Raw genomic sequence first — 27,118 nt, forward strand, 5'->3', positions numbered from 1 at the left:
CTCAATGGGAGGGTGAAATGGGACTAGGTGATAAATGCGAATTCAGTGATTAAGATGGGTGTCCGGACTTTTCTCCATATGAACACTACTGCATAATGGGCATATCTATAAAAGCACTTTTCAGGATGGAGGCTCAAGAAATTTCACACTGACATCCGAACAAACAACTATCACAGCCGCCGTATATCAGACAGTCATTTAAAGCCATTGCCCTATAAGTGACTGTTCTAATGCCAGACTATTAAGTAAATAACTTGCTGTATTTGGCAGGACGACTGGTAACTTTACTGCCAAGTATAATTTTACCCTGCTGGCATAAATCTTTCAAAGACAAAAAGATCTGCCACACTGTCAAATAAGCAAAGAAACACAGACATTAGTGACATCTGTTCAATAGTACAAAATGGATATTGTGATTAAAAAGAAAAGTGTGGAACATAAAAGCAGGTGATAAAATGGGTTACAATAGTATTCCTCCATGGGATGGTGTCCTTTAATAACAAACCTGAGATTAAGTTCACCATTCTTATCTAAGGCTATGTTCACACGCTGCGGTTTTTGCTGCGGATCCGCAGCGGATTTGCAGCTGCGGATCCGCAGACGTTTTCCATGCAGGGTACAGTACAATGTTACCCTATGGAAAACCAAATCCGCTGTTCCCACTTTGCTTTTTTCCGCTGGAAAATCCGCGCTGATTTTCTGCGGAAAAAAAGAAGTAGCATGTCACTTCTTTCTGCGGATTCCGCAACTGTTTTCCACCTGCACCAATAGGAAAGTGCAGTTGGAAAACCACAGTGGAATCCGCAGAAGAAACCGCACAAAAAACCGCAGGGAAATCCACCGCGGTTTTGCACTGCGGGATTTCCAAATCAGGACCTGAAAAATCCGCAGGAAAAAAAGGATGGTGTGAACAAGCCCTTAGGAGGGTTTTCTGCTGGGAGGTTGGATTACTTTGGTATTTAAACAAAAGTGGAACAAAAAAAATTTACGGATCAGTGGTTGTATCGTGCTGCTGTTTGGTGAGGAAGATACCGGAGACAACTTTAAGGAAGCCCTACATCTTAGATACCGACCACCTAAATGCACTTATTCAGCCACCCGCAGATTAGCACTATGACAGCAGGTAAACACCATTTTTAGGTTTTGGATTACAGGATTCTTTTAAGGTGATGTATCTAATGCATTTTTCCCATCTTTCTCTTGTAGCTCTGAACTTCTCACTTCATTAAAATCAGACATTACGGCTACTACGTTCATACCTTCAACTGCGGTTTGTCGTCCAAGTTCGAAGAGCCATCAACTTGCAGAGGGACCAAGACGAAATCTTCACTGTTTATTGTGGAAGCAGAATTAGTGGGTGTGTTGGACTTGTCATCCATTGCAGCTACGTTGCTCATCGGCGATGAACCGGTGTCCGCTCATCTGATGAAACAGAATAAAACACGATGAGCTCCTGTCAATCCATTTTGTTAAAGGGGGATGTCCAGGACTAGGATACTGATGACCGCTCCTGGGGGTAGATCACCAATATTAGATCGGTGGGGATCGAACAGCTAGCACCTCCACTGACCAGCTGCTCCCGAGATCACTGAAGGTAGACAGTGTACAAGCCAGAAAAACACGGCTCCATACACTGTAGTGGCCGCTCTTGTGTACAGCGGCTCAGCTCTTATGGAAGTGAATAGGAGGATAGGTCATCAAAAACATAGTCCTGGACCATCCATTTAAACTCTAAGACAAGCTAAAGCTAAAAAGAGGGTTTTTTTCTGGGAGTCCTTAGGATGGGTGATCGATATCAGATTAGGCAGGTCCTATTCCTGGCATCGCCCTCGATCAGCCGATTGAAGATGCCCCAGCACATAGGAACTGGCACAGCTCCGGAAATTGTATTGTGGCCAACATGGTACTGCAGATCCGTCCTATCCATCTTTATGAGAGAACGCTGTAGTACCATTCACAGGCAACAATTATTTACAGTTCCGTGTAAAATAAGTGATCACCCGAAAAAAGAGCTCTTGCGGTATGTCTGAATTTAATCCATGTGCACTTTTGCATTCTCCATATGGCTTTTTGTGCCCTCCCGAAAAAAAAGAAAGAAAAAGACAAGACACTGTCGTGGAACGCCTGAAGGAGCACAAAACGGTTCGCCTGATTCTTGTGGATGGCTTCATCAGAGGTTCTGTCAGATTCCCAAAATGCCAACGGAGGCACAAATGTTTAGCCAGAATGTAATTATTTACCCGACCCATATATTGTTCTCATTACCATGAAACTTTTGCTATATGTCACAATTTTGTGCAAACACCTTTACATGGGGAATGAAAATGATTCCTGCATATGGCAAAATTGTGAGCGTTTTGTTTATTTGCAGGATATCCAAGCTATAGTGGTGACCATGGGGAAAGAGTCAGTTTCTCCCGATAACGGAGCAATGATAGCAGGTGTAGACAGACGCTGCGGCTCTGCAGACACAGGAACAGATTGCTACTCCACAGACGTTGGGATTTACATACTGCAACCGTCATTTACTCACCACTAATTCCCGTCTGCCCGGGCGTGCACCAGATGACACAGCGTCTCACTCATTTCTACCTTGACTTTTCCCCTAATAGCATCATCCTGAGCCCGGGCAGGGCACGTGTCAGAGTATTTAACCAGAATTCATCATGCCGACTTTCAAAAGAAAAAAGCCTTAAGGTTCATGTAACAAAGTAGCAAGCAAATAATCCTGAGCACACAACGCTGCTGCGATCGCAGAGCAGCTCTGGAATATGGAAAACCCCTCAAAGAGGACCTATCAGCAGGATAATCAATTCCTAACTAACGGCATGAGTGCACAGCCCCTTTATTGCTTATTTAATGTTTATTTTTGAGAACTCTATTCCTGAAGTTATATTCCTCAGCGCAGCGGAGCAGGCACTTCATTCCACAGCTCTGCTGTCAGCGGGTGGTGAAGTACAGCAGAGCTGCGGAGTGCAGTGCCTGCTCTGCTGAGGAATATAACTTCAGGAATAGAGTTCTCATAAATACACATTAAATAAACAATAAAGGGGCTTTACACTCATGCCTTTAGTTAGTGATCAAATATTCTGCTCACAGGTCCTTTTCTAGTATTCCACGAGCCGCGCGCTACCCCTATAACCTGAGTCACACTTTTGTATCTTAAGTATTCCTGCCATTCATCTTGTACCTTTCACTATACAGCTGTGATTACTGTGCACATAGCGGAGATGTGCGCCGAGGGAGCGTTACCCCCAACAAAGCTGCAGCTACATAATACACTGTCACCTGTTTACAACGCGCTTCTCCGACAGCTATCCCTCCCTACTTCCCTGTATACGTGCACCCTCTCCTGAGCGTGCGACAGCTATCCCTCCCTACTTCCCTGTACACGTGCACCCTATCCTGAGCGTGCGACAGCTATCCCTCCCTACTTCCCTGTATACGTGCACCCTCTCCTGAGCATGCGACAGCTATCCCTCCCTACTTCCCTGTATACGTGCACCCTCTCCTGAGCGTGCGACAGCTATCCCTCCCTACTTCCCTGTACACGTGCACCCGCTCCTGAGCGTGCAACAGCTATCCCTCCCTACTTCCCTGTATACGTGCACCCTATCCTGAGCGTGCGACAGCTATCCCTCCCTACTTCCCTGTATACGTGCACCCTATCCTGAGCGTGCGACAGCTATCCCTCCCTACTTCCCTGTACACGTGCACCCTCTCCTAAGCATGCGACAGCTATCCCTCCCTACTTCCCTGTATACGTGCACCCTCTCCTGAGCGTGCGACAGCTGTCCCTCCCTACTTCCCTGTACACGTGCACCCTCTCCTGAGCATGCGACAGCTGTCCCTCCCTACTTCCCTGTACTCGTGCACCCTCTCCTGAGCGTGCGACAGCTGTCCCTCCCTACTTCCCTGTACACGTGCACCCTCTCCTGAGCATGCGACAGCTATCCCTCCCTACTTCCCTGTACACGTGCACGCTCTTCTGATCGTGCGACAGCTGTCCCTCCCTACTTCCCTGTACACGTGCACCCTCTTCTGATCGTGCGACAGCTGTCCCTCCCTACTTTCCTGTACACGTGCACCCTCTCCTGAGCGTGCGACAGCTGTCCCTCCCTACTTCCTTGTACACGTGCACCCTCTTCTGATCGTGCGACAGCTGTCCCTCCCTACTTCCCTGCACACGTGCACCCTCTCCTGAGCGTGCAACAGCTATCCCTCCCTACTTCCCTGTACACGTGCACCCTCTCCTGAGCGTGCGACAGCTATCCCTCCCTACTTCCCTGTATACGTGCACCCTATCCTGAGCGTGCGACAGCTGTCCCTCCCTACTTCCCTGTACACGTGCACCCTCTCCTGAGCATGCGACAGCTATCCCTCCCTACTTCCCTGTACACGTGCACGCTCTTCTGATCGTGCGACAGCTGTCCCTCCCTACTTCCCTGTACACGTGCACCCTCTTCTGATCGTGCGACAGCTGTCCCTCCCTACTTTCCTGTACACGTGCACCCTCTCCTGAGCGTGCGACAGCTGTCCCTCCCTACTTCCTTGTACACGTGCACCCTCTTCTGATCGTGCAACAGCTGTCCCTCCCTACTTCCCTGCACACGTGCACCCTCTCCTGAGCGTGCAACAGCTATCCCTCCCTACTTCCCTGTACACGTGCACCCTCTCCTGAGCGTGCGACAGCTATCCCTCCCTACTTCCCTGTACACATGCACCCTCTCCTGAGCGTGCAATTAGCAGCTGCCAGGACAGACATCTGACATTTCAACATGCACAATATTTTCTCCCCTAATGTCTGCCATTGGGAGAAAGTGAGGTGGTGACAAGTGAACGTGCTCGAAAAAAGTGTTATCTGAGCATGCTCATGTGCTAACCGAATGCTTGAAAAATAAGTTTGAGTCCCCGCGGCTGAATGTTTCATGGCTATTCGACAGACGCAAGACATGCAGGGATTACCTAACAGCCACAAGACATGCAGGGATTACCTAACAGCTGCAAGACATGCAGGGATTAACTAACAGCTGCAAGACATGCAGGGATTAACTAACAGCAACCAAGACATGCAGGGATTACCTAACAGCCGCAAGACATGCAGGGATTAACTAGCAGCTGCAAGACATGCAGGGATTAACTAACAGCAACCAAGACATGCAGGGATTAACTAGCAGCTGCAAGACATGCAGGGATTAACTAACAGCAACCAAGACATGCAGGGATTAACTAGCAGCTGCAAGACATGCAGGGATTAACTAACAGCAACCAAGACATGCAGGGATTACCTAACAGCCGCAAGACATGCAGGGATTAACTAGCAGCTGCAAGACATGCAGGGATTAACTAACAGCAACCAAGACATGCAGGGATTAACTAACAGCAACCAAGACATGCAGGGATTAACTAACAGCAACCAAGACATGCAGGGATTACCTAACAGCCGCAAGACATGCAGGGATTACCTAACAGCCGCAAGACATGCAGGGATTACCTGACAGCCGCAAGACATGCAGGGATTACCTAACAGCCGCAAGACATGCAGGGATTACCTAACAGCCGCAACACATGCAGGGATTACCTAACAGCCGCAACACATGCAGGGATTACCTAACAGCCGCAACAAATGCACAAGACACTCGTATGACACGTTATTCGAGCATGTTCACTCATCACTAGATACAATTAATACATTACACACCCAAAACTTTCTCATGATCTAATACACAAAATGGTAATATCTTCCTCCTTTTTTAGCTCACCCCATTATTGTAAATGATCCACCGTCTGCAGATCCTTTACACGGTACAATGCGACGCTCTGCAGAACACAATTACTTCCTTATTGTCAGGTTTACGTCACGCTGCTCAACTTACTTCTCCCTGGAGAGAAGCAAACCGTTTGCAATTTCTCCTGCGAGACACAAAACTATCAACGCTTCTGGGTGAGAAGAGCAGATTTGGGAACTTTGCACATTTCATGCTAAAAAGTAATAACGAAAAAAAATGTGTTAGCAAAGAAAAAAAAATGCCATCATGTCTTCCCGAGTAGAAAACAGAGCCAGGATTTACAGATATTCAGGAAAGGGATGTGCAGGCAATCTGCTCTGGGGTAAATCCTGCAGATACCGGCTGACCTCTGCGGAGATGGATTACATGGGACTGCAGCTGGACATCTTTACCAGCAGCGTGCAGCAGAGCGGTGCCATGCACCACGCACGTAACCCGATTATACACAGACTCCGGGGCTCATCAACGTGGAAATCTAATAAGAAATGTCTCTGAAAAGTGATGGATGACATCCTGCGGCGGTCAATCATGTTCTGGACCGATTTCTATTCACTGGTTACACTCATTTAATTTATCATCAGGGCAGTAAAAAGATGTCAGGGACAAATACCGGAACAGCACATTTAGTCTGAGTGACCCTTTTAACCTTTATAGGAAAAAAAAAACAGGACTAAGTTTGCACACAATTTTTCATTTAAACAGAATGTGTCAGCAAAAAACAAACAAAAATGACCTATTGATTAAATCCAGTCAATCTTCTCAAATATTTTTTAAGCCGAATACTAGACTAATACTTCCAGTTACAAGGACATTTGCAGCAACAGATTGAATCCGATTCATTGACTTCTGCAAGAGAGCTTTTTAGGCATGATATGGTCAATGTGCAAAGAGAGAGAGAGAGGAGGTGAGCTGTGACATCACCTATCTTGAATGGTGGATCCTGTGTTATCTACTGTATATAGAGATGTTATCAGTCATTGTACAGGAGGAGGAGGTGAGCTGTGATATCTCCTATTGTGAATGGTGGATCCTGTGTTATCTACTGTACAGGTCCTTCTCAAAAAATTAGCATATAGTGTTAAATTTCATTATTTACCATAATGTAATGATTACAATTAAACTTTCATATATTATAGATTCATTATCCACCAACTGAAATTTGTCAGGTCTTTTATTGTTTTAATACTGATGATTTTGGCATACAACTCCTGATAACCCAAAAAACCTGTCTCAATAAATTAGCATATTTCACCCGTCCAATCAAATAAAAGTGTTTTTTAATAACAAACAAAAAAACCATCAAATAATAATGTTCAGTTATGCACTCAATACTTGGTCGGGAATCCTTTGGCAGAAATGACTGCTTCAATGCGGCGTGGCATGGAGGCAATCAGCCTGTGACACTGCTGAGATGTTATGGAGGCCCAGGATGCTTCAATAGCGGCCTTAAGCTCATCCAGAGTGTTGAGTCTTGCGTCTCTCAACTTTCTCTTCACAATATCCCACAGATTCTCTATGGGGTTCAGGTCAGGAGAGTTGGCAGGCCAATTGAGCACAGTAATACCATGGTCAGTAAACCATTTACCAGTGGTTTTGGCACTGTGAGCAGGTGCCAGGTCGTGCTGAAAAATGAAATCTTCATCTCCATAAAGCATTTCAGCCGATGGAAGCATGAAGTGCTCCAAAATCTCCTGATAGCTAGCTGCATTGACCCTGCCCTTGATGAAACACAGTGGACCAACACCAGCAGCTGACATGGCACCCCACACCATCACTGACTGTGGGTACTTGACACTGGACTTCAGGCATTTTGGCATTTCCTTCTCCCCAGTCTTCCTCCAGACTCTGGCACCTTGATTTCCGAATGACATGTAAAATTTGCTTTCATCAGAAAAAAGTACTTGGGACCACTTAGCAACAGTCCAGTGCTACTTCTCTGTAGCCCAGGTCAGGCGCTTCTGCCACTGTTTATGGTTCAAAAGTGGCTTTACCTGGGGAATGCGGCACCTGTAGCCCATTTCCTGCACACGCCTGTGCACGGTGGCTCTGGATGTTTCCACACCAGACTCAGTCCACTGCTTCCTCAGGTTCCCCAAGGTCTGGAATCGGTCCTTCTCCACAATCTTCCTCAGGGTCCGGTCACCTCTTCTCGTTGTACAGCGTTTTCTGCCACATTGTTTCCTTCCAACAGACTTACCATTGAGGTGCCTTGATACAGCACTCTGGGAACAGCCTATTTGTTGAGAAATTTCTTTCTGGGTCTTACCCTCTTGCTTGAGGGTGTCAATGATGGCCTTCTTGACATCTGTCAGGTCGCTAGTCTTACCCATGATGGGGGTTTTGAGTAATGAACCAGGCAGGGAGTTTTTAAAAGCCTCAGGTATCTTTTGCATGTGTTTAGAGTTAATTAGTTGATTCAGAAGATTATGGTAATAGGTCGTTTAGAGAACCTTTTCTTGATATGCTAATTTATTGAGACAGGTTTTTTGGGTTATCAGGAGTTGTATGCCAAAATCATCAGTATTAAAACAATAAAAGACCTGACAAATTTCAGTTGGTGGATAATGAATCTATAATATATGAAAGTTTAATTGTAATCATTACATTATGGTAAATAATGAAATTTAACACTATATGCTAATTTTTTGAGAAGGACCTGTATATAGAAGTGTTATCAGTCATTGTACAGGATGAGAAGAGGTGAGCTGTGACATCACCCTTTGTGAATCTGGTGTTATCTACTGTATATAGAGGTGCTATCAGTCATTGTACAGGAGGAGGAGGTAGGCTGTGACATCACCTATTGTGAATGTTGCAAATTGTGTTATCTACTGTATATAAAAGGTAAACACACAAAGACCTCTCAAAAAAGATTTAAAGACAGGCCACAGGTACTTTCTATATTATGATTGGATTGTGTATTTAAGGTTGAGGTTTTTACCTTTTTTTGATGTAATAAAATTTATATTTTTAACTATACATTCCTGTGGCCTGTCTTTAAATCTTTTTTGAGAGGTCTTTGTGTGTTTATCATTCCTGAATGTGTTATTTTCATATATTTATGGACTAATTATGTATATGTATATAAAAGGTGTTAAAGAAGGTGTCCACTATTTTGACAACTCCATGTTATACCCCTTGCTTGACTCCGATAAAATAAAAAAGCTTATACTCGCTTCTCGTGCCAGTGCCATTCCCACAGTGTCGGAACTCGCTCTTCCTGGGGCTCCCGTGTGGTTATTATGACAAGTGATGCCTGCGCCCAAGTCACTGTCTCCGCCTTCGGACAAACTGAGCATGAAGAAGTAGTCCGGGCCGCAGCCCATCTCTGACTTCCTCTTAATGTTCAACTTGTCCGAAGGCGGAGACAGTGACGCCAGCGCTGATTGGTCGCCGGGCATCACATGTCATGCAACCGCACAAGAGCTCCGGGACCACGAGTGCCGACACCACTGGAAAGACACCAGCACAGGAGTTGAATTTAATCTTTTTTTTTTATTTTATGGGGGCCAAGTGTGGGGTATGAGAAAAAGTTGTCCTAGTAGTGGACAACCCCTTTAACTTCCATTGTCTGCGATAATGAAGAGACTGCTGAAAAGCCTTCTGTACAAAACAGCACGAGTCTAACATCTGGTCTAGGGGCCAGAGTAAAAATTGCAGTTTTTTAATAATATAGTAATATGGAAAATTGAAATAAAATAATAAAGTTAGAAAAAAAAAGTAACATAAAAAGTGATTAAAAATCAGTCATCTTCTGATGACACATTCTCTAAGAGCAATCATTTGACTGTAGATGAAGAATATGATGGTGGCCTGGACGAACAACATTTCTAAAGGAGACAAAGCAGAATATGGTATTTATGTACCATACACCTATACTCGGTCCAAATTACTTCATCGTAAAAAAAACTAAAAAAAACCTCTTTAATAGTAATCCAAACATCATGTGGTCAGAGGAGCCACGTAATGTGACATCACTAATCATACAATGTGACATCACTAATGATTAAACCTTATAGCGGCAGGAAGCATATATCGTCAGGAAAAGGAACAAATCCAGAATGATCAGTATCCAGTATACGGTGGAAGAGTTAATGGGGGGAGTAGTGAATCTAAAAAGGCATGACGCCTGCCAAACTGACCACCAAAGTCAACACCAGCCACCAAAATGCCAGACAGTCGTCCACATGCTCACATGTAATTTCCTCTTTCCATTGAAAAAATAATATATATATATATATATATATATATATATATATATATATATATATATATATATATATATATATATATATATATATATATAACTTCTAGAGTTCGGGTGAAAAGTAAACTATGGGCGACTCTGGAAGGTTTTCTTTCATGGTGGGTATTCAGTTGGCGGATGTTCCCCAGAGCCTAGAAGTGACCGCCAAAACCGCCCACGATTTCCCAGTTGACGTCATTTTACATGCTTCATCGAGACTTTCTGCAATATAATTGCATGACTTTTGGGGAGGGTGGCACACAGGGCTGTGGAGTTAGAGAAATTGAGAAGTCGGAGGTTTGGCTCACCGACTCCACAGCCCTGGTGGCACAGTAACGCTCCGAAAATGGCAAAATACAACCCAGCCTTAAGGATTGAAAAGCTCTGCAGCAAGAAAAATTATCAGCAGTGTGAGAGTATTTTGGGTGACAGATAATAGGAAAGATGGAGAAGTCAAAGCCTCGTGGGTATCAAAGTTTCAGAACTAAAAATCACTTTGGGGAATCCCCGGAAATGATGAAATAGAAGTAAAATAAACCCCCTTATAATCCTCCAGAGAAAAACATCTAAGTTGATGGCTTCTGATGAGCGCAGGAACCACGTGCAGAATGACTAAACTTTTCCAATTGTTTGAACTTTTCCTCTAAACAGAGGCCAGAAAGAGACGCCAGTGGTTACATAACCAGAGGCCTTCACAGCATCCACCGTCACTCCGAAACCCGGCAAGATGAGACATCTGAACTATTTTTAACGCCTGAAAATCAGCGGCAGGAAAGAGGAGGTTACGGAGAACGGTGACAGAACAATGGAGAATTTACCGAGAAGCATTTCCCTGTAAAATAAACAATAATCCGCAGCAAATGTAAATCAGAACATTAAAAATGTGAAGGGGCGACGTGAGGACACTAACGGACGGGCTGTGATAAAATCATGACATCTCCAATGGAAATCACCATCCAGAAAATTGATCGCTCTAGGCCTTCTCATCTATTAGGAAACGTTCACAGGTGGTGCGGGACATTACAGCAGAAGCAAAGTGGATGTGATTTCACCAAATCTCATCCCTATGTGGCTAAAAACATTTTCGGTAAAAGCTGATCACCACTGCATGTCAGTAGGGTTGAGCAAAAGATTTGTAGGACCCTAGTCCAGCAGCCACATTGGTACTCCATGGCTGCCGCACCAGAATCTCAAAAAAGGTCTTACCTTCCCCTATCGTAATAAGTAGGCCCCGGCCAAGTCATGCGTGGATTGCAACGTAATGTTGTCGTTGGGCCTATCAATCAGTAGATACGCCGGTTTGCAGTTCTCTGGTCTGCTGGCTATGGAAAACCAACCTGGCCATGGAACCAGGGTCCTGGGATCAAAATCGTACATGTCTCAGATTTTTTTCCGTGGACCACTCAGTCCGAGGAAAAAGAATTTAACATGTGCATAGCTCCATAGAATATCACAGGTACAAATGCTATCCATGAAAACCACTTGTACGAGAAAAACATTTGGTCTGTGAAAAAGTACGCGGGGACATGTGAATAGCCCCTTATATTATCACAAGGATCGGTGCTATCCGTGAAAACCATAGATGGCACACGTACGCGAAAATTGGATGTCTGAATGAGGCCTTAGTCATTTGCCTGCTTAAGCCAATGTCTCCAGTTTTTCTGGGTTGTCCAAACAGTGGTACCGTTGTGGTGGTATTGGGTGAAAATTTGGTCTCAATGTGGATTATCTCTAGGTGATCCCTTGTATCATTAAGGACCCCAATTTTTTTATTCAAACAATGCGTTATTTGCAACATACAAGTAACCCATTCAGAGAGGAAGAAGACAGGGACTCTAATGCTGGAAGAAGCAATCCAAAAAGTCAACATTGACCCTACTAGATACTTGACTTTAAATATAAAGCCAAAACAAAATCTCCATTTGAGGACAGAAGTTTCCTGTTTTTTTGCCTCTCATCAGTGCAAAGCAAGTGAGCCAGTGGGCTGGGTGAGAAGCCTCTGATGGGATCTAATGGGTAAAGTTTCTCCTTTTGGAGAGCACCAAGTTGATCTAAGGTGACCTATGGGCCATGCAATGTCTGATCGGAAGACGACAGGAACTCCAATGCCACCTATTGGAGGAAGCAATCCTAAAAGTCTATATCAAACACTTCTTGCTTTGCACAGATGAAGGGCAAAACCCCTGAAACAAGTGTCTGCACATGGAGCCTCTGGTTGGGTTTCCAATCCTAAATTATGTGGGATGGCTCTTTCAAGATTTAATATTCACTTCTGGGATTTCCACCTCCAATAGTTAGCATAAGAGGTCCCGTTTTCTGTGGCTGTGTGGAGGCTATTTGTATAGTTAAATTCCCAGGGGAGCATTGCATGGCCTATAAGCTTCCCTACACCAACTTGGTGCTCCCCACAAAGAAAAACTTTACTCTTAAGACCCACGAGTGTAGTCTATGCATCCCCATTCGAAAGAAATTCCCACTTTTCTTACCATGGAGAAAAGATTTTTGCTCAATTTGTTCCCCAAAATAATGTTTTCTACAAGTCACAATAATGCATTGGTTTTACCCCAAATTCCAAGAGACCGTGTCACTGTGGAGCTCCATTTACGTGAGTGTTTTCTGAGGTAAGTGGTTCACTTTTTTTTTTTTTTAGCAAGGATAACAAAGTCCGCATGTCACCTTCCTTATCAAAAATGCCAGAACCTAGAGAGGAACCTGGCTCTTTTATACGGTTATACATCAGGATTCCTTTGGAGCCATTAGAAAACGCTGGATAGCAAGCTAATAATTCTATATACTCATAACAATGGCAGGAAACATGACCTGTCCTTCCAATAAGCAGCTGCGCATCTCAAGACGCCACTGGAATATCACGATGAGTCCAGCAGCCTGTGCAACGCTGAAATCCAGCAACTTCCTCCAAAAAATCACAATGATTATCACATTCAGCATAACATTTCACAATTAGAGTAGCAACATCGTCACTATATTACATTACTTCTCTGACGCTGATCTTCAATTATACTCTGAAATTTCGTTCGTCATTTTGAAGGCTTCAGAGCTGAAATCCCCCAGTATTCCCTGCACGCAGTCTTATCTGCTGCTTTGCATTGTAGCTCCAGGCCTCATGCAATAATCTGATATAGTGAAATCTGGAAGTCAAAGCTGGAAATACCCGACAAGGGTCTGTGCACACATAGCGTTTTTGTAGCTTTTTTTCTGCTTGGATTAATCACAAAGCATGAAGGATTTTCTACTATTTGCAAAAGTGAATGCGATTCCGCAAATTTCATGCGCACGTTGTTTATTTTTTTTCCTTGCAGATTTAAATCTGCAACATGTCAATTATTGCAGCATTTTTTATGGGGATTTCATCCATACTAATGAATGGGAAAAACGCTTAAAAATTGCATGCATTTTATTCTCCGTTTTTCCTATCAAAGAATCAGGATTTTTCGGCTGCAAATATGGAACGTGTGCACATGTCCTAAGGTCGGTTTCACATGTGCAACATTAATGGTCAGAGTATGGACTGCAAAGTCCCGGACTAGTCATGATCTACTGTCGAATTTGGTTCAGGAGACCCACGACGCGGTCCGGGCATTGCAATCCATATTCATATATGCTGCTTACATAAACCTCTATGCATGCAGAACCAACATACACAGGTCCGCATAGCGAAGCCTCTAAGGTCACAGCTAGGATATGGCAACACTGCATGATTGGTGGGGGTCCGATGAGAATGAAGTGGACCCAGCATTGGTTTAGTGTTGCATCACCATTCCTAGCTGCACAGATGACTGTGCACGGCATTATTCACGTGAATGGGAAAATGCTGCAGTCCAATGCATAATGGGTGGCCAGGGTAAAAAACACAGAAGAGGATGCATCGCCATATTAGTTCTGTTTCATCACCCCCCAGGACCAGAAAAAAAGACCCCTACCGGCCATACAGTTAAGGAATGTCCTATTTCTCACCTACTTTTTCCCAAACTGGATGACGAATCTGCCAATATAAGTGAAAGCTGCATCTATCAATGCAAAACTAGGCAGATCCATCTTTGTGCGTGCCTGAAATTGCTGCATAAGCGCAGAAATGGAGATAATTATTGGTCATTAACAGGTTCTGTTTAACTTCTGAAATGGGTAAAATTGAAAAATTCTCGTAAAAGCAAGGAACGGTGCCATTTTTGTCTCCGTTCTCAAGAACAAGGGGGTATTTTTAGTGTTTTCCACTATTAGAAAAGTGGACCCCAAACATTTCCTGTAAAGAAAATGAACAAAATCTTGTAGTGCTCACCCTCCCTGGGTCCAGCGCTGCCTCTCTGCCTCCGTTCTGGTCTCAGTGTTTTGGCTGCAGCAGTGACGTCCCACCGCCGCAGGGATTCTTAGAACTCAGAGGCTGATGTGAGATGTCGACATTACCGCTGTAGTCAAAACACTGACAAAAGCAGCGGCCGAAAGCAAGTGATGGACCCTGGAGGGTGAATACTACTGGATTTTGTTCATTTACATTACAGAAAACATTTTCTAAAAAATGGAAAATCCCTTTACTTTCATAGTATACTGGTTGACGTCTAGGTTACCAGCCACCACTGCAGTCTACCAGAAGTGGCCAGTTTGCTAGGGAAGGAAAGCAGTGCTTACAAGCTCTTGGCTATACAGCTTGTAAGCGCCTCCCTGAAGCTGGCCTGATCGCTGGATCTTGCCAACTTCAGTGCCCGAGCTCCTCCAATGCTCCAGATGTAAAATTGCCCCTGCTTGTAGGTTGGGAGAGCGCAACAGCCTTCCCTGACAAACAACAGTCAGGGGCCACCATGACCATTCGGCTTCTGGTGAGTTTGGCCAACATTAGTCTAATGGGTAACCGGGCAGAAAAGGTCTTTTACAAAAGAATCTAAATTTCCAAAACAAGTGTTAAATGGCCAGAGCCCTGCAGGAGCTTGTGCCAGCGCGGACATTCAGCTAAGGACACAGAAAAAATACGGTATATGATTAAATTATACAGGATTTTTAAAAGATAGAAAACTCTTTTAAGAAAAGGATAAATGGAAATGTAACAATCTGATGCGAGAAGCTGGCTCAGGACTTCTATATGCCGATTATTTTATTTCTCTAATTGCCAAGTCTGTAAGGAAGATTCTGCGTTAGAACACAAAGAAGAAAAGTCATGCAAAAAAAAATAAAAATAAATAATATAAGAACTGAAAGAAATTGTGGATGTTTAGAAAACTGCAATTAGCAAAATTACATTTCTTTGCTGATTTGCAATGTCATGAAAGAGCCGAGGGGGCTCACATGTGGGCCAGAAGACTGGACTGGGGACATTGCGGATGGTCGTGCCACCACACTCTGTAGGGCCTCAGCTGCTCAATGAACAATGCAAGAATACAAGGACTGTGTCATCAGAAAAGGACTGGTTTTAACTTACATTTATTTTTTTCCATTTTTTATTTCCCCCCCCCCAGTACTCTATATATACCGTAATCAGGAAGTATGAGGCTAGCATTAAGCCTAGAGACATTTGTGAAAATTGCAAGATTTTATTTTTTTCCTAGGCTTAATGATTATTTGAGCAGCCGCATGGACATTATCAGCAGTAGACTGGCTCTGACCCTACTGATTTGTTCAGAAGTTTTTTCTGCTCATGCTCTGATCTATCTGTGCACAGGTCATTGTAAAGAGAGTGGGAGCAGGTGAGCTGTGACATCAATTGGAATTGGTGGATCCTTTGTTATCTACTGTACATAGAGGCAGGGCTGTGGAGTTGGTAAGCCAAACCTCGGACTCCGCAATTGCCCTGACTCCGACTCCACAGCACTGGTCACTACTGAGCATGTGCATAAAGTGCAGCACAGATTCATCTCAACTATGACCCCACAGCACTGGTCACTACGGAGCATGTGCATAAAGTGCAGCACATATTCATCTCAACTATGACCCTAGAGCACTGGTCACTACTGAGCATGTGCATAAAGTGCAGTACAGATTCATCTCAACTATGACCTCACAGCACTGGTCACTACTGAGCATGTGCATAAAGTGCAGCACAGATTCATCTCAACTATGACCCCACAGCACTGGTCGCTACTGAGCATGTGCATAAAGTGCAGCACAGATTCATCTCAACTATGACCCCACAGCACTGGTCGCTACTGAGCATGTGCATAAAGTGCAGCACAGATTCATCTCAACTATGACCACACAGCACTGGTCACTACTGAGAATGTGCATAAAGTGCAGCACAGATTCATCTCAACTATGACCCCACAGCACTGGTGACTACGGAGCATGTGCATAAAGTGCAGCACAGATTCATCTCAACTATGACCCCACAGCACTGGTGACTACGGAGCATGTGCATAAAGTGCAGCACAGATTCATCTCAACTATGACCCCACAGCACTGGTCACTACTGAGCATGTATATAAAGTGCAGCACAGATTCATCTCAACTATGACCCCACAGCACTGGTCACTACGGAGCATGTGCATAAAGTGCAGCACAGATTCATCTCAACTAAAAGCCAAGATCCTTAGATAAGGAACACAACAGATATTTATAGGACATTTAATAACTTTCCCAAATTATTATGAAAACATTTACAGCACATCCTGCACTGTACTACTATACCCAATTTATTATATATTTTAGGAGTCAGAGTCGCTCCATTTTATACAGACTCCGACTTCACAAGCCACACAATTTGAAGGATGTTCCTGGGGTTGCGCTGATGTCACTCAAATCCGCTGTGAAAATTCTCGCGCTTGCGCAGTGCATCGTAGAGCCGCGCATGCTCAGTGTGCACACTGCATCACTAACAATGCATCGGAGACAGTTTAGATGCTAAAAAGAATATGACAGTTTCCCTTTAAGAAAATTAGTGATGTGGAAAATTACAAGAAGAAACATTCTCCACGATATTTAACATAAAAACTTGATTTAGAGGGGTTGTCCAGAAGTAAAAGCCAGCACCCCCACCGATCAGCTGTTATCCGCTCTAGTGGCGGCCATGTGTACACAATTTGCGGATCCAAAACAGCACAGCTCTGTGCGTTATATGGTCAGCGCTCCCGGGTACAGAGCCTCATTTCCTATTCAAGTGAATGGTCCAGACACCTACAAATAAGTTGTCATTATATTAGTCCGGGACAGTGATACACCATGAGTAAGGGTGATCTAGGCACCAGGAACGCGTAGGTGTCACTTCTAATAGACGTTTTTCTTTCAATTCTTGGACAACCCCTTTAAACATTAAAGTAATTTTATAGAATTGAACCACTTAACCAGACATCATAAAGAAAATATATTGCTATGACCCCTCTAAGAGTATCGGCCTCTACAGCCGATCTATGGCACGTATAATGCGTGCAGCCAGTTCCCCCAGCGAGGGACTGAACTGGCTGACATGGATTGCTGGAGTTGAACTTGTTTTTCTTAAAGGGTCAGTCCCATCTTACCTATCCTCAGGTGAACATATGCTAATAGATGGGGTCTGAACACCGGTAACCCCAAATCCTGTAAACAGGGCTCTGATGTGCAGCACTATAATGGTCTAGCATGCCGCAGTCTCATATGCACTTAATGGAGCAGACAGAACCCCCCACTATCAGAAAAGTATTATTTAATCTTGCAGATCCCTGACTTAATACCCCTAAAATCAGAGCTTTTTGGTAAGAATACGATGCATTATGGAGGCATCAATAGGAAGCACACAATCACCTAATATATGTCAGCTTAGGGATTTGTGCAAAAAGTAACAGCCGTGTGCATGAGGCCAAGGAGATACTTTGCAGACGGTGACTGCAGCGCTGGGTGACTGCAGCAATGGGTGACTGCAGCGCTGTGCAATAACAGAGTTGGGCTGTACGCTGCATGCTAGCTCAGCAGTTTGCAATGAAGCGCGCCGAGCAATATGCAAAGGGAATGCTGTAAATGGATTATGAATGGAGGCTTTATCATCACTTTAATCAAAATGTAATGCAGAAGAATCATGAGGGAATGAGATGGCAGGGACATCACTGTAAAGCCGGGATATCGCCCTCCGGTCAGGAAGAAGATAAAAGAATGGCAGCAATTGGAGCTCAGATAAAAGTGCCCTTCTGTAATGATGAGATCAGCCAGGCTGGGGCATACATACAAGTGCAGGCTGCAATCACCATCCATACCGATATACTACAGCGGCAGAGCTGAATGCACGCTTCATATTGCAGAGGGTCGTATGCTCGTTAAGCCGACAACCATTCTTTCCGACCTCACTCCCCACACATGCATATTTGGCTGAGCATTTGTTCTCAATGGGGAGAAGGTAGTAAGAAGCTTCAGCACATCTCGTCCAAATCCAACATTTCCAGTCCTTCTTTCCTCCAACATCAAGCTTTGGGAAAGAATAGGAACCCCCCCCCCCCCTCTCCCCATACACACTGGATGATCGGCCGCGATATCAGAATTAAAAGTTATCCATTCTGCGTAACTTACCGATCATTGATGGTCCGAATGTTGGGACCCTTATTGCTCCAAAGCTCTTGATCCCCCAAAAATGGTTCCACCTAGTGTTCGGATAATCTGTTATCCGAGCATGCTCCTGTGCTAACCCAGTTTCTTCAGCACGCTCAAAAAATTTGTTCGAGAACCTGCATGTCTCATGGCTTTTCGACAAGCGCAACACATGCAGGGATTCCTGTTTGTTAGGCAATCCCTGTATGGATAGAAGATGGAGTGGAGGCCCACGGTGCCCCTGATAAAGCCACAGGTGATACGTGTGGGACAGCTCCCTCCTCCCATCCTCCACTTGTTAGCGGATCTTTTACCTTTATAGTTTTTTTGTTTTGTTTTTTTAACACCAAGGCACCTTTATTATCCCTTGTTTGTTGGAATATTACAGTTATATGAAAAAGTTTGGGCACCCCTATTAATCTTAAGCTTAATGTTTTATAAAAAATTGTGGTTTTTTGCAACAGCTATTTCAGTTTCATATATCTAATAACTGTTGGATACAGTAATGTTTCTGCCTTGAAATGAGGTTTATTGTACTAACAGAAAATGTGCAATCTGCAATCAAACAAAATTTGACAGGTGCATAAGTATGGGCACCCTTATCATTTTCTTGTTTTAAATACTCCTACCTACTTTTTACTGACTTACTAAAGCACTTTTTTTGGTTTTGTAACCTCACTGAGCTTTGAACTTCCTAGCCAGGTGTATGCAATCATGAGAAAAGCTACTTAAAGTGGCCACTTGCAAGTTGTTCTCCTGTTTGAATCTCCTCTGAAGAGTGGCATCATGGGCTCCTCAAAACAACTGTCAAATGATCTGAAAACAAAGATTATTCAACATAGTTGTTCAGGGGAAGGATACAAAAATCTGTCTCAGAGATTTAACCTGTCAACTTCCACTGTGAGGAACATAGTAAGGAAATGGAAGAACACAGGTACAGTTCTTGTTAAGGCTAGAAGTGGCAGGCCAAGAAAAACATCAGAAAGGCAGAGAAGAAGAATGGTGAGATCAGTCAAGGACAATCCTCAGACCACCTCCAGAGAGCTGCAGCATCAACTTGCTGCAGATGGTGTCACTGTGCATCGGTCAACTATACAACGCACTTTGCTCAAGGAGAAGCTGTATGGGAGAGTGATGCGAAAGAAGCAATTTCTGCAAGCACGCCACAAACAGAGTCGGCTGAGGTATGCAAAAGCACATTTGGAGAAGCCAATTTATTTTTGGAAGAAGGTCCTGTGGACTGATGAAACCAAGATTGAGTTGTTTGGTCATACAAAAAGGCGTTATGCATGGCGGCAAAAAAAACACAGCATTCCAAGAAAATCACTTGATACCCACAGTAAAATTTGGTGGAGGTTCCATCTTGCTTTGGGGCTGTGTGGCCAATGCCGGCACCGGGAATCTTGTTAAAGTTGAGGGACACATGGATTCCTCTCACTATCAGCAGATTCTTGGCAATAATGTTCATGAATCAGTGACAAAGTTGAAGTTACGCAGGGGATGGATCTTTCAGCAAGACAATGATCCAAAACACTGCTCCAAATCTACTCAGGCATTCATGCAGAGGAACAATTACAGTGTTCTGGAATGGCCATCCCAGTCCCCAGACCTGAATATCATTGAACATCTGTGGGATCATTTGAAGAGGGCTGTCCATGCTCGGCGACCATCAAACTTAACTGAACTGGAATTGTTTTTTAAAGAGGAATGGTCAAAAATACCTTCATCCAGGATCCAGGAACTCATTAAAAGCTACAGGAAGCGACTAGAGGCTGTTATTTTTGCAAAAGGAGGATCTACTAAATATTAATGTCACTTTTCTGGTGAGGTGCCCATACTTATGCACCTGTCAAATTTTGTTTGAATGCAGACTGCACATTTTCTGTTAGTACAATAAACCTCATTTCAAGGCAGAAACATTACTGTGTCCAACAGTTATTAGATATATGAAACTGAAATAGCTGTTGCAAAAAAAACAATTTTTATAAAACATTAAGCTTAAGATTAATAGGGGTGCCCAAAATTTTTCATATAACTGTAGCTGTACTGGTGGTACTTGATATATTATTAGTGCATTTATTGTTTCTCATCGGTTCCGCTGCTTTGGCATTCATTTCGTTACTCGTGGTGTGTAACATATTATTGGTGCATTTATTGTTTCTCAGTGGTTCCACTGCTTTGGCATGCATTTCTTTACTGGTGGTGCGTAACATTATTTGTGCATTTATTGTTTCTCAGTGGATCCGCTGCTTTGGCATGCATTTTTTTTACTGTGGTGCGTAACATTATTGGTGCATTTATTGTTTCTCAGTGGTTCCGCTACTTTGGCATTCATTTCTTTACTGTGGTGCGTAACATATTATTGGTGCATTTATTGTTTATCAGTAGTTTCGCTGCTTTGGCAGGCATTTTTTTACTGTGGTGCGTAACATATTATTGGTGCATTTATTGTTTCTCAGTGGTTCCGCTGCTTTGGCATGCATTTCTTTACTGGTGGTACGTAACATATTATTAGTGCAATTATTGTTTCTCAGTGGTTCTGCTGCTTTGGCATGCATTTTTTTTACTGTGGTGTGTAACATATTATTGGTGCATTTATTGTTTCTCAGTGGTTCCGCTGCTTTGGCATGCATTTCTTTACTGGTGGTGCATAACATATTATTGGTGCATTTATTGTTTCTCAGTGGTTCCGCTGCTTTGGCATGCATTTTTTTTTTACTGTGGTGCGTAACATATTATTGGTGCATTTATTGTTTCTCAGTGGTTCCGCTGCTTTGGCATGCATTTTTCTTACTGTGGTGCGTAACATATTATTGGTGCATTTATTGTTTCTCAGTGGTTCCGCTGCTTATGCATGCATTTCTTTACTGTGGTGTGCAACATATTATTGGTGCATTTATTGTTTCTCACTGGTTCCGCTGCTTTGTCATGCATTTCTTCACTGGTGGTGTGTAACATTATTGATGCATTTATTCTTTCTCAGTTCTGCTGCTTTGGCAGGCATTTCTTTACTGAGGGTGCTAGATATATTATGGGTGCATTTATTGTTTCTCAATGGTTCCGCAGCTTTGGTATGCATTTCTTTGACTCATACAGATCGTTTGACCATTCAGAGGTTTGTGCTCTATCCATGATTTTGATGGATTGAACACCTACCCATTAAAGTCTATTGAGCTTTTCAGATGTCCGTGTTTTTTGTGGACTGTTTGTCCGCAAAAAAATCGTGCAGAGATGTCCGTTTTCTATCAAAGTCACAAATTAAAATTACTCTTCCAAGTCTGAGGGTCCATGAAGATCATGGACCGCACACGGATGGCAGCCATATGCCACCTACGATTAACACTGGGTAGAAGAAACTTTGCAGTTTATTTTTATTTTTTTCATATGTGAAAAAGCACTGATTGCAAAAACTAACACTGATGAAATTCTGAAATGCAGCCTTTTTTTTTTTTTTTTTTGAGTACCAGAAAAATCATGGCTTTTGGTTTAGGATCTGCACTGATATGTTCTGCTATTCTATTATTATTCACACTGCTTGTACGACGTAACTTACCTAATACAGCCCTACTATGTGCCCTTAGGGATTGCGTGTTTGGACAGGCGGCTTATTGTAGTCACATGCTTGTATGTTTTGGTACCTATTTGTACCTTTTAAGTGTTTTTAATCAATTGTTTAAAGCCTAAAATGATTTATATAAAATCTAGAATACATTTTTTGCAATCCTCTTGCTCTATACACGTCTATTCTGCTTTTGAGCGCTCCTTTTTGATTCACAGGTCCGCCTCATTGTCGCGCCTCTGGCCCAAACTGTGAGCTCCTGATGCCGCTATATAATGCATCTTTTCCTCTGCAGGATCGGAAACACAGACGAATTGAAGATTACTGGAGATTAGGAGCTCACAGACGGCCTCGGCTACCTCGGTAAATAATGTTTTGACAAAATAAAAAAGTAAAGATTTGGGGAAAAATTAGTTTTAATAATAAGTAAAAAAAATATATATTTTTTTTTTTTTTTTGCTTTTTTCTACATGCACTGTGCAAAATTACTCATCTGATGGGAATAACGCTTTCAGGTTTTGGAACTAGCAGGCATCGCTGTACCAAAAGCCACTTAATAAGGGTTTTGGTGAGGCATTGAAAAGAGCAAAATCTGAAAGTTTTTACACATTATGTAAGTAGGGTATTAATGTGCAAGTTGTTTTATGGATTTACTGTGCAGTGAGATCAGCAAAAACTAAATTACGCATGAACGTATCCACTATATGTCATCCAGATTGCATCAGTATCTCATCATTATTGCGTCCGGGATTCTGAGGGTCCGTCTCGTGTATTTTAGCTTCCCTCATAGAGACTGTCTATTAGGGATACAATGTCATCTATAACATGCACATAATCCGTATATATGTAACAGCCATTTATAAACACTACTGACCGCAGCGAGGCGGCGTTCCAACAAGACTCCCTCCGCTTCCGTGTCCCGATATAGAGAACACAAGTGCTTGGCTCTGCTCTTACTGCTGGCCGAAATGGTCACCAGACAAATGACTGGCCAATCGCTCAACCGACAACTATCTCACGTATATGGCCCGCCGTGCCAGCACCAATGCTCTGGCAAGAACTGCCGGCCTTTATTTACTTTCCTGAAGTGATGACGTGCTGTATACCCATACGACCACTGCAGACAATCGCTGGCACCCCAAAAGTGACATGTGCATGCATGGCACGTGATCACCAGGGTCAGTTATTGACAGCGTGCCATCGATTCAGCAAAGTAAGCCGGGGAAACCGTGGAACCTGTCGATCACTGCCTGTGGCAGAGATCCGCCAGTCTCCTCTCCCCAAGTCAGTGACTGGACGAGTACGCATTTCCAGAACATGACCAGAAAGCCCAGACCAGTGGGGGTGGATTAAGTGCCAGAACATGACCTCTGGGGATGGGTGAGGGCGAGTAAAACTTATGAAAAAAATGTTTAGGCAGTCTGTGGCCTTCAAAGGAGTTGCCCAGGTTTAGGACGAAAGTGTCTGCAAACTTGTGAATCCTCACAGTGTGCACAGTCAGAATTCTCTAGTGATGTGCCCGAAAGAATGAGACATGTATACTGTTGGTCACTTTCCTACTAGACGTGCGCAGCCTCGTTCAATTTACTTGTATTGAGCAAGGTGATGCACGTCTAGTTGGAATGTGGCAGGGAAGTTCATAAGTCTATCCAGTTTTGTGTTTTTTTTTCATGGACCCATTGATTTGAAGGGGTAAGTTTGATCTATGAATCGGATCAAAAATGAACTTATCCCCATTTTCTTTTTTTGTTTTTGGCCATTAAGTCCGAAAAAAAAGCCCCTTTAACATGTGAATATCCCAATAGACTATAAGGCTGCGGTCACACTAGCAGTATATGGTCAGTGTTTTACATCAGTATTTGAAAGCCAAAACCAGGAGTGGAACAATTAGAGGAAAAGTATAATAGAAACATATGCACCACTTCTGTATTTATCACCCACTCCTGGTTTTGGCTTACAAATACTGATGTAAAATACTGACCAAATACTGCTAGTGTGACGGCAGCCTAATGGGTATGTGTTCAATCCATGGAAAACATGGACAGAACACGTATGTGAAAATTGGACGTCTGAATGAGGCCTTATATTTCTGGGTGATGTTCAGACTGTTAATTTCAGGCGATTTAATTCCACTCTTCTAGTCAGACAAAATTAAATCGTCCCTACACTTTAGTTTTTAACATATGACAAGCCTGCAGATCGGTGGCGTCTCGGGACCTGACACGCAGCTATCACACGCAGCAGCGTACACGTGATAAGGCTACTTTCACACATCATGTTTTTTGTTTGTTTCAGGCAGAATCCGGCCAATTTTGGAAAAAACGGATCCGTCGCAAATAGTGAAAAACTGATGCGATGGATCCTTTTTCTGCTGGATCCGGTTTTTGTTTTGAGAGAGAGAGACCCCAGAACGGAAATTGTGCATGATTGTATGGAGAATACATGTAAAACCAGATTCAGAGGCCGGATTCATCATTTCACATGTCAGTTTCATCCGTTTATCGCTGGAAACGTTGCTTGGCATTTTTTCGACGGACAGAAAAAAATGTTCCTATGAACGTTTTCACCGGCCACCGAAACAATAATTTTAGACGGATCCGGCCAAAAATGGATGAAACGTGTGGCCATCAGGCGCAATCTGGCGCTAATACAACTGTAAAGAGAAAAACGGATCCGGCGGAAAATAAAACGGATCCATTTTTTTTCAAAACTCGCCGGATTGTGCCTAACAGCAAAAACCTGATGTGTGAAAGTAGCCTAAGTGTTTTGAGTGATTGGTCACCTAGGAAGCTGGAGCACTTGGCTCCTGTATGAGCGTCACACAGAGGGGTGTACGGGCTCACAGACTGTCTATTGTGCCTGCACACCACTCTCTGCACTCTCACGCAGGAGCAGAGCTCTCTGGCTATTTGGTGGGGTTCTCAGGACCCTTAAAGACGCTGATCTACAGGACATTTCATACCTAATTACAATAGATCTTTTTTTTTTTTTTTTTTTTTTTTTATGTACCATCAAAGCCCATAGGACCCCCACCAACCGTATGTGTGTGTTCGTAATGAGTTTTTGGAGCAGAAACTCCAGACTTTTGATTGATTGGTTTGTGTTCCAAAAATTCCTGCAGAAACTCATTGTGACCATGCCCTAAGGGTTTGTTCCCACAGCGTCGTAAAGATACTGTCAAAACCTCCAAGTTTTCAAAGGCGTATCATTTTCCTGACACATCTTCGTTTCTTCAGTTGTTTATCCCGGCGGTTTGGCCATCTTTGCTCTATAGTCCAAAATGTATAGAACAGGGAAGCTTCATTTAGGGGAATGCACATACTACTTCTTTAACCACGTCAACTATTCTGAACCCTGAAGAGGTTAAAAGAAGAGATACAAGATGGAACATGTGCACTGAAATGTTTAATTTTTGCAACAGTTTCGCTGTGCTTCTTCAGGTGGAATCGGCCTGAAAAAAGATGTGTGCGCATACCCAAAGGTATGGGCACACTGAGGGACCGATTCATCAGAATTTTTACCCCGGTATTCTGGCGTAAAAAGCTTTTAAAAAGAAAAATAACACCAATTTCACTTGGCTATGACAAAGTGTGCGGAGCTAAGGCATGTTGAGCGGCGACGGCATTCGCTGAGCCACAAATGTTACTCCAGCAGGTAATGGAGTAGGATTTGAGGCACACAGAGGTGTACGACGCTCCTAATTCACGAACAGGTGTACGCCTCTTTATGAATCAGGAGCGTAGGACTCCATCAACATCAAGACTGGTGTGAACAATGCTGGTCTTGATGAATTGTGCCTGGGACTTTTTAGCTGAGGTTTTGGAGCAGAAATTCTACAACTCACTCTCAATTTCTGCTCAAAAAACTCAGCAGAAAGACTAAATCGAATACATTGTTATGCTAGAAAAATGGTGCAGGATATTGTTATTTATGTCCAGAACTGGGACGAATGCCGAAACGCACAGAGCCTAAACCTGGCCCAAAAGTCTTGTAGATTTTGTTTAGGAAGTACACTATTTCGGAGATACAATTTTATGACCACAGGTGATCCCACCGACAGCAATAAGCGCGTGTCTGTGAAAGAAATCTGATTCAATACCGGTGTCTACATCAAACCACTGCGGCACTATGTGCACTGGATGACGGCACACAGTGATAAGTTATCATGGAGCTGGTCAAAAGTCCAGTGAATTCCTCCTGACAAATCACTTCAGCATTGCTGTGCACCACAACATCCAGGGATTATACTACACTGTTTATAGGAAAATTCAGTAAAATAATAATATATATATATATATATATATATATATATATATATATATATATATATATATATATATATATATATATATATATACACACATATATATATATATCTCTATCTTTATGTTTGTATATTTTCTTTTTATTATATATTATTATACTGAAAATATTCCTATATACAGTGTAGTACATCTACACACACTGTATGTATATATATATATATATACGGTATATATATATATATATATATATATATATATATATATATATATACACACACATACATACATACACTTTTTTTTTTTTTTTATGTATAACAACAACCAAAAGCATAAAACAAACAACACTGAACAGATCTAATATACAGATGGCACAAGTGTATATAATGCTGAAATATAGAAATAAACATGGCAAAAAACGGCCACATTCCTACTAAACATCAGAAAACAAAAAGATCGTGGCTGATAAATCCTGTTTGCATACCCTTAAAGGGGAAAAACACACGGGAAGACACAACACCGCTGCTGGCATCTGCAGTGCCGTACCCACTGCTCCGGGCATGTAATAATACGCTCTCCCCTACCCCGGTCCACTTCAGATGCCAGGGTGGCAGCGGCCCGGGCTGGAGAATGACTTTTGCCCTGTGTGGTCCAATAAGTGTCAGTAATGGACGAAGCTGCTGACAACTTCTGTGTCTGTGATGAGATGGCGGTGCCACATAGCAGTCAAGCAGACGCCCCCATTAAGAAAAAAACCCACTACATTTAT

The 27,118-nt window shown here is 43.1% G+C and overlaps 1 protein-coding gene across 4 annotated transcripts in view; it reads right to left on the minus strand.

Annotated features, from left to right (window-relative positions):
* The window catches only part of RABGAP1L (RAB GTPase activating protein 1 like), a 268,486-nt gene that overhangs the window by 240,871 nt on the left and 497 nt on the right, over positions 1-27,118 (minus strand). For 3 of the 4 annotated variants that reach the window (XR_013218588.1, XM_077277811.1, XM_077277814.1), the window contains exon 2: positions 1,260-1,422. Coding sequence is in view for 3 of the 4 variants with exons in the window: in XM_077277811.1 (XP_077133926.1) it covers positions 1,260-1,397 (138 nt within the window). In the remaining variant the exon portion in view is untranslated. Of the gene's footprint in view, positions 1-1,259; positions 1,423-5,762; positions 5,865-27,118 lie in introns of those variants that run through there. The other variant, XM_077277812.1, reaches the window with a different exon arrangement.

The sequence above is a fragment of the Ranitomeya variabilis genome, chromosome 8 (genome assembly GCF_051348905.1).
Source record: "Ranitomeya variabilis isolate aRanVar5 chromosome 8, aRanVar5.hap1, whole genome shotgun sequence".
Taxonomy (NCBI): domain Eukaryota; kingdom Metazoa; phylum Chordata; class Amphibia; order Anura; family Dendrobatidae; genus Ranitomeya; species Ranitomeya variabilis.